Source organism: Callionymus lyra, chromosome 14 (genome assembly GCF_982586985.1).
Source record: "Callionymus lyra chromosome 14, fCalLyr1.hap1.1, whole genome shotgun sequence".
In the NCBI taxonomy this organism is placed as follows: Eukaryota; Metazoa; Chordata; class Actinopteri; order Syngnathiformes; family Callionymidae; genus Callionymus; species Callionymus lyra.
Window position 1 is genome coordinate 7,798,438 of NC_141831.1, and position 9,289 is coordinate 7,807,726.

The following is a 9,289-nucleotide window of genomic DNA, read 5'->3' on the forward strand; positions in this document are numbered from 1 at the left end:
TTTGTGAGTCGAAACTTTCAGTTCCCATTTCCAGAAAATGCCGAGTTTGCATTTTAAGCTCCGACAGTTATGAGTCATAAATGTATATTTTGTCTGATGGAAGAAAAAACACGTTAAAAACTAAACCAAACTCATTCTTATTCATCTTCTTCTGAAGCTCTTTTCTGTTCAGAGTTGAACTTTCAGAAAAAACAGATCATTTCCTGTAGATCAAAAAGGTTTGCAAGTCGTCACCTCAGCGACACAGTTCGTCTGCGTGACTTCCTGTCATCTTTCTGATCCTCGTCAAGTCACTTCAGTTCTTCTCCGTCCCTCCATGGCTTCGTCTTGATCGACCGTGATGAGATCGAACATGGGTGCAGGGTCGCGGAGCGCCGCCTTCACCCTCCTTCTCCTCGTCTCCGTCACACAAGGTAATAAAAAACAAAGAATCCCTACAGACTTCTTCGGAAATAACGACATGTTCTCTTCCCTGGACAGGGTTTCCGGATTTCTACGTGACCCGCCACCGATCCGTGGAGGCCCTGGTGGGTCAGAGCGTGTCCCTGCCCTGCATCGTGACCAACTTTTCCGACGAACTCAAGGTGATCAACAACGAGTGGAGCAAGATAGGCGTCGGGAAGTTGGCTCTGTACATGCCAGGGATGGGCTTCAACAATTTCACGAACGCCGTCGTCCAAGACCACCTGCAGGTGGTCTTGGACGACGCCCGCCGGTTCGTCGGCACCAACCTGACGCTGCCCGCGGTCCGGGCGCAGGACGCCGGCGTCTACTTTTGCGACATCGCCACTTTCCCCGCCGGCTCCGTCCGGACTGAGATAGAAGTCAAAGTTAAAGGTGAGGATTATCTCGACACCTTCAGCAACGAATTTCCTGTGAAATCTGTGGCGAGCGTCGGTTCAGATTCTTCCACAGGAAGTTGTCGTCGAGTCTCAACAATCATTTTTATACTTTTTTTATTGACTTGTGTCAGTTATAAACGTCAAAGATCAAAGAAAAAAAATCACTAAAACTGGCTTTAACTGCTACATTATTACACCTGCCAAGGAGGTTACATTTTTGTTGACAATGAGTAAAAAGGTTGTGTTGAGAAATTCTATTTTGAAGTTTTTTTCATGTTTGAAGAAATGGCAATATTTAAAATACAAATAAAAACAAGGGACTGCGAAAAAGAGAGAAAAATCCCCCCAAAAATCTTCAAAAACCAAAAAACAAGATTTTAACTTCATGAAAAGCGTAAAAACCTTTGCCGGATTTTAAAAAAAATGGTTAGCTTTACATGACTCACTTTTTCTTTTCGTGATCAAAGGAAGAAGCTAGAATTGCAAAACACCGGGATTCAGATTAGGTTAAGTTAAAATAAAGTTTTTTTTACTTTTATATATAGATGTTTTTGTACCTTCTTGTGACCTTATTGTTGTTCACCCTTCGCTGTTTTAGGTTTTTAGTGGCTAACACGGTCAATTCCCAGTCCGAGCAACAGATTTTAGCTCGGGTTCAACAAAATCCTTGAAACATGGATCTTAATTTAATAAGGTAAGGTAAGGTAACACTTTATTGATCCCTCAGGAGGTCTGTTTCGGGAAATTGTTTATGTAACGTAATGTAATGTATTCGATTATAAAGTCGTCTAAAATGGCAAAGGTGGCAAAGGGCACTTTTTTGATTCCGTTTTCCATGTTTTCCAAGTCTTTGGAGGTGCTAGAACTCTCAGGCGAGCATGTGACTCGAGAACAGAGGGGGAACAAAGGGGTCAGGGGTCACTTGTGGCTCCTTGATCAGATTTCAAAACAACCACCTGCAGCGAGAATATTCCTTCTCTTATCATCTCACTTCAGGTTTTCAAATTAGGCTTTTAAACGTTGGCAAATCTTTTGTTTTAGCAACAGAAGAAAAAATGTAAAACGTTACTTTAGAAAAGGTCCTTGTGATTTTCTTAGTGTGTATTCAACATTGTCTTAGGTTTGCTAGAAAAGACGCATCATTTGTTCCCTTGTATTCCAAGTACTTCTTTTTTTGTGGTAGCTTAACAAAAATTCTTGAATCTTGGAAGTTTATTCATTGATTTGATTGTATTTGCAGTCGTCTTGAATTATCTTTTGCATGAGGCATGAGTTCCGATGCAGTGCAACGATCCCCCTCATTTAAAAAATAAACAAAAAGTCAGCACATTGCACTTTTGCTGTCGAAAGGTTTGGGGAAAAAAAACTTCTCTCAGAAAGAGTTTTGGCAAAAAAGTTTTTTTCCAAACCCTTAGCTCTAGACATACATATCAAAAGCACAACATGCAAACTAAACATGGTAGGATTCACTTCGGAGTCAAGTTACAAAAGTGAATTCACGACGACTGACGCTCAGACAGTACATCCGTCCTTCTGTCATCACCATGACAACAACAACAACAACAACAACAACCACAACCACCATGTGCTTAAAGAACAGACGAGTTCTGCTTCTCTTTACTCAGTTTCCTCTCTTCCCTCCGGCCTGGATTAACTAGAACCTCAAGAGGCCGGCAGACAGGATGAGTTATTAGACTGTAGAAGAGGTTTTATTTTTATTTTGCCGTGAGCACACACAGCTTTTTCCTCTAATAAATAAATAAATATGAATAAATAATCATTAACACGTAGCCAGAGGTTTTATTGTTTACCAGCCTTAGGGATCAGATTAAATCAGGTTCATTAAATACTTTCAGGGTTTTCCATAACGCACATTACTTTTGTTATTAGAGAAATAAAAGAGCTTTTATTTTTCTCTTTCTTGTGTTGGTTTTGTCGTTTCCCGTCACGAGCTTAGAGCACACCCTGTCGGACAGAGTAGGGAAGTGCAGCACACGTGATCATTTTAGGGCTGATTCTCTTTTCTTGAACCCTCAAAATAAAAGTAGAATTTACATTTAAACATAATCATCTCTCTAAAGAAGTTACTGTGAAATCCACGAATTTTAAATCAATTAAAACATATATATTTCTCAGTCAGTTTTATTTATAAAAAACATTAACGAAAATTTAAAAGTTTCACACATGCATGTAATTCAGATATCTGAAAATGATGGTCTTGGAGAAACAATAAAATCAGCAAAAACATAACATTTTAACAAACTAACTTGTTGTAAAACACTTATTTATATGTTAAATGTATTTTCTAGTTATTTTTGGAACAATGTCTCCTTACTTTTAGATTTATTTATTTGTTAATGGTTTTAATCCAACCTCTGGGTATTACTGTGTCACTGAATAAGTGACGAATAATACTGAAAGTGAAAGTTCACCCAAAATTCAAACTCCACTCATTTTCTACTCACCCTCATGTCGACAAAGTGTTTTAGTGTTTTGAGTAATATGTTTTGAGTTTTAGACGAAAATGTTTGACAATATGATGGTCGTGGCCAGCGCTCACCTTTCTTCGACAAAACAAGCCTAAAATATAAACTAGTTTGATTTTTTTTTTTTCTTTAACAATTCCTAATGTCGAGGCTTCAATCCAAGATGGATGTTACAGATAGATTTACAGCTTTTACGGAGATATTTGGATGTTTTTAAGTGTCTTTTTGTACGAAGATGTAGACGAAGACAACCGAGATCCAGTCGCTACATTAAAATGAACAAACATTTTTGTCTATAACTCTAAAAAGGAACCTGGAATTAATCCCAACATTAGTCAACATGAGGGTGATTAGAAAATGAGTGAAGTTTAGGTGAACTATCACTTATCACTCCTGATTGTGAGCTGGCACGCTGCGTTGCAGCCTACTCCCATCGGTGTGTGATTGTGTTGGTGACTTTTGCTTTGATAACATTTGTTTTTTTTAAGATATGTTTTTATTACATTGGGCAGTTTTAGTTGTGTTTTGACTGACAGCTAGCCGTCATAGCAACCATTTGTCACTGGTTTACGTAAACTAAAATATCATCTCTCTACATAAACAAACATTTAAAGAAATATTTTATAGAAAGAACAATTTTCTTTGTTATTGTATAGTTAATGAGTTGTTAACGATAGATAACAATTAACTTGTTAAATTAATGTCAGATGATTATGATTGACATAAGATCAAATAAATTAATGTCGATATGCCGACATATAAAGTCAGTGTTAAAGTTTCACGAAGATGGATAAAAAAAAACCTAAGAAAGAATGGAAAAATGTCACAGTACCCAAAAAAAACTTGTATATTTCAGGCTAAAATGACTTTTTATCATTATTCCATTTCCTCACACGATAAGATTGTCAAACTAATACTCATAAAAACATTCATTAAATGATAAAATATTCCATTAAAAGATGAAAATATTAATTCGCCGTTTAATCGTTTTATTTGCAAACTTTTCTCGTCTCTTTATCTCGTCAAATGGTTTTCAAAACAAAAGCATTCTCCGGCATCCGACGCGAATTACGGATCAATCCTCGGCCGCGAGTCTTAATCGACGATATCCTGTTTATTCCAGCAGCTCATTATTTCCAACTGATGACGAATCTTTCTTGTTCGTCGTTCGCTTCGTCCGGCGGTTAATCCGACTTGATTGAAGCTCCTGGTATTTGTGGGGCAGGTTGGCTTTGCAAAGTTAAACCCGGAAATAATTGCATTTTTAAAAAACACGACTTAACCTCGTGAAGGTCTTAAGTACGACATTTAAAATCTAATATAGTTACAGATAACATTTCCCACGTGAGTATTAAGATATTACTATATGAAATAAACATTTATTGTCCAAAAATATGAACGTTTTAAGGTTCATTTTCTTCACAGATAAGGACATACGATGTGGATCAATCTCGAAAATTTGATTAAAAATTAAACTAAAAAAACGTTTTAATGTAGAAATATTATGACGGTATTTGGAAAATGATGCATGATGTTAAATTGTAAGTAAGTAAGTAAGTAATATTTATTTGTATAGCGCTTTTCCAGACCAGGGTCACAAAGCGCTTAAACAATCAAAACAATACTCAAAAAAGTACATACTTTAAAGATCAAGATAATACTGAGAACAACACAGGAGTTCCAGAAAATCAAGGAAAAGCCTGAACAAATAGAAACGTCTTAAGATGTTTCTTAAAGGAGTCAGTAGATCCATCAAGAGCAAAGAGAGAGAAGATGGTTCCAAAGCTTAGGAGCAACAGTCTGGAAGGATTTCTCTCCTCTGGTCCTGAACCGTGTTCAGGAACCATCAGTAGATTCTGATCCACAGACCTCAGAGCCCGAGCGTAAGATTGTGTTTAAATCATAAAGTAGAAAATGTATTTTATTTAAAAAAAACATTTTTCAAAAGTGTATTATTCGATTTATTTATTTAAGTAAGTAATAAGTAATTTCATGAAGTTATTTACTGTCATTTCCTGTTTATTTTTCTTTAGAGCTCAACTTCTCGTCCAATACAACTGATGACATCACAGCGATGCAACCGGACTCGCGCCGAACAACCGACGCACCGACCTGGTCGACGACCACCGACTTTACTCCAGACACAATCACTCCTGCGGGCGACGTCACCAACTTCACCCTGATCCCCGACGACGTCCCCACGACTGCCGAGCTCGGCGTTCGGTCGAACGAAAGCGCGACGATCGAGCCTCAAACTCTGGACCCCGGGAACGCTTCCACCGCCGCAGATGTTACGGAAACCGCTACGGAAACCGTTACGGACACGACGTACCGCGAGGTCTTCGGCTCGACGGTCGGACCGATCGGTGACTCCGTCGTGTCCACCGTGAACCAGACGGGGAGTCCTACGACGAAAGCCTTCGTGACAAGAAGAAGATCTGCACCTGAAACATCTCAACATCCAAGTGTAACCACATCCATGAGCAGCGAGTTCACGACAGAGGGAACCGAAGGTGATTCTTGGGTTTGTCCGTTTGTTGTTTGGTCTTTAAAAGTATGTTTTGTTAACTGTGTATTGTTTTGTTGTTTAGGGCCTTGTGACCCTGGGAAAGATCTTTACAAATAATACTACTTATAACTTTGCAGCGAGAATTCTGAGCCGCTCTAGTAGTAGAACTCACATTTCTCCGATCCTTAAAACTCTTCACTGGCTGACAGTTTCTTTCAGGATCAACTTTAAAATTCTGGTTCTTACTTTCAGATCTATTCATGGTCAGACCTTCCATCAGTAGATTCTGATCCAGACTTACACCCCAGCTCGGGCTCTGAGGTCTGTGGATCAGAATCTACTGATGGTTCCTGAACACGCTTCAGGACCAGAGGAGAGAAATCCTTCCAGACTGTTGCTCCTAAGCTTTGGAACCATCTCTGTGTTTGATGATCTACTGACTCCTTCAAGAAACATCTGAAGACACTTTTATTTGTGGTTTTCCTTCCTTTTTTTGTTGCCGCTGCATTTGTCTCCATGTTGCCTTTACCTTTTTAAGTATACATTTTAACTGTGTATCGTTTTTCTTTATGATCCTGGTCTGAGAAACATCTTACTTTTTATTTACTATAATAACAGTTCAGTTCTCTTTTATCCCAACTTTCTTTCTTTTCCTTTTAGCTTTCATATATATCGTCAACAGGGCTGTAGCGATACACTAATCTTACGATACTATTCAATATATTCATCTCACGATACTACGATACGCTTGCACCATTTGAGTTTTAGTGACATCTGGGGATTGTTCCGATCTTTTTTTGGTTGAATTGATAGAACTGAGAGACAAAAATATGTCGGAACATCAGCTTTAAAAGCTGCCGGAGTCGACTGTATCCTCTCGTCCTCAGTCATCGCCCCGGATCACACAGGAGTTCTTTCAGCTACAGAGGACGTAATAATTGTCGTCTACAGAAGTTTATTAACAACACAAAAGTGAATGTAGTGAATATTTAAACATTGTAAATTAAAAAAAAGTTGTTTAACATACACGAAGTTGAATATAAAAAAATCTTAAATTAATATCTGATAAAAAGCTAAATTATTTAAAAGCAGAAACATTTAATAATTTCTAAAAACACATTTTTTGGAAAAGAAACGTTGATATAGTGCTGTTGAATATATATATAATATGGTGAAAAAATATACATTTATAGTTGTTGTTTTTTTTTAAACAGATCTATTGGTCAACAGTATTTAAAAACAAAAAATCCTCTTGAATTATCGATAATAAAAGTTAATTTCTTGATCATTGGTTGGATAGAGAATGTCAATGTTGAAGTTGACATTGTCACCCGTAAAGATAAGACCCGTTTAAGATAAGATAAGGTCGTCAAGCCCAAATATTCCTTGAAAAACTAAACTAGTAAAACCTCAGATTCACAGCTGACACTGTATGTTTTGACGGGCTCCAGCGGCAACAGACACATCGTAAAAACTTCTCTAAAACTTCCGGACGACAAGTGAAATCTCAAGCGTGTGAGAAAACATCCACAGGAAACCCTTCATCGATTCATCAGCTCTGGGCCTTTTTTTATTTGCTATTCAGGTCATATTTCCGCTGAGGAAGTCACAGAAGAGAGTCTGTGGTTTGGCAACAAAAGCATCTTCTCTCTGCAACCAGAACCTCACCAGGTACTTTCCTCTCCAGTTACAGCGAACAGCGATTGGAAGCTGGTGTTCGTCATCGTTCCGATCCTGGTTTTCATCTCCGTCGTCGCCCTCATCTGCAGGAGACTCTTACTGAAGAGGTGATTTTTTTTGTTTCCCCACTCTCCCCAAGTGATCGTTTCAGGTTATTCAAGTCGTTATTCACGATTTCTCTCCAGAGATCAACCGCCGTCCTTCAAGCCTCCTCCTCCGCCCGTCAAGTATGTCGCCGTGAAACAAGAATCCATCCAGTGGCAGACGTTCCCGGTGTCCAAGTGTAACTCCGTAGAGAGTCACGTGTAACATGTCTCCGACGCTGGAATTATCACAGTGCTGGAAATAAGTGCGATATTCGATATTGGTGTTTTGAATTGCGATATTAATGCTATACGTTTTTCTTTCACCTAAAAAATGTAGCCGCGAGTACTGTAGGGGAGGTCCGGGGTTAAGATAATGTAAAAAACGAAAAATATAACTTATAACGCTCAGTTTTCGCGGGATTTGCATCGGTTTTCCCGCCAAACTGAGCGACATCAGAGAGGAGCCGCCGGCGCGTCGCGATATCCCCAAATCAATAATAAATCCACCTTCTTGTACACGCACACATAACACGTTATAAATGACCTGACGCTAACAACTTAGCTTGTTAGCATACGGTTGAAGACGGACAGGTTTACACTTGTTTGGAAGTTCACGATCTTATAAGAAAACAACTGAGACGAGATGAAAAGTTCTTACGATATGTTGCTTTAACAAAGGAGGTTGAAAGAGACGAGTGACTGGATCACCAGTGTTTGACTAGATCATGAGTTAGTATTACTTCCATATATACACTGAGCCCGATAAGTCAGCGCGCCGGCAAGATGTGTCGCCATAGCAACCGAGCCAGCTGCGCCGCACAGTTCACAGACGGACGGATGTAAATGACAACGAGACATAGAAGTACAAATTGACAACTTTACAGAACGTGACACTGATTGGTCAGAGTGCAGATTTAAGAAATGCTTGATTTATACAAAAAACAATTATCGCACATGTTTTCAATATGTATATCGCACGTGACGATATATCGTGCAGCCCTATTTCCCACCGAGTGTGTTCACGAGTGTGGCTCGGTGGTCGAGTCGACATCTGGACGACGGTCAACAAGATGGATTCACGTACGACGGAGGAAAGTTTATCAACTCAACCCTCGTGTGTTGAAGAGAATACAAGGATGAAAAATGAAAGTGATTTATTATTGATGTTGTTTTATTATAGACTTCATGAAGCAGCGTGTGGTAATATATAAATACTGTCATTACATTTGTGTCGTTTGTTTTTTTAATAAAGCGTTTAAACTTGTGACTGATTATTTATTATTTATAAATAATTATTCAATGAATTATCCAAAGATCATTTCCAACCCTGATAAAGATGACGCATAAAATAGTTATCTTTACATTATTTATACAGTATATTTGACTTTTTATTTTGTATGTACCTTTAATTCAATGTATTTCTCATTAATAGATTTGAATTAAAATATGTTTTGTGCTCATTTTCTTTACATGTATATTCATATTTTTCCCACATATTCTTGCATATTTTTCCTTAAAACATTTTTCACAAATAATTATTATTATAAATATTTTTTATCCGTACATTTTTCCAGTGCATTTCTTTTAACACACACAGTGGGTAAAAAGTGATGCCACGTGTATGGAAAAACTCACTAATAGTTACATATATTTAATGATTAACCTCAACTAGGATTTTTATTTATT

General features: G+C 38.1%; 1 protein-coding gene across 1 annotated transcript; it reads left to right on the forward strand.

The window, feature by feature from the left end:
* Positions 1-215: 215 nt before the first annotated feature.
* Positions 216-8,867, forward strand: LOC148065899 (uncharacterized). Its single transcript, XM_087808038.1, has 5 exons — positions 216-413; positions 481-837; positions 5,362-5,841; positions 7,525-7,624; positions 7,703-8,867. Exons 1-5 carry the CDS (start codon positions 341-343, stop codon positions 7,824-7,826), a joined length of 1,134 nt encoding a protein of 377 aa, XP_087664164.1. The 5' UTR covers positions 216-340; the 3' UTR covers positions 7,827-8,867.
* Positions 8,868-9,289: the final 422 nt, after the last annotated feature.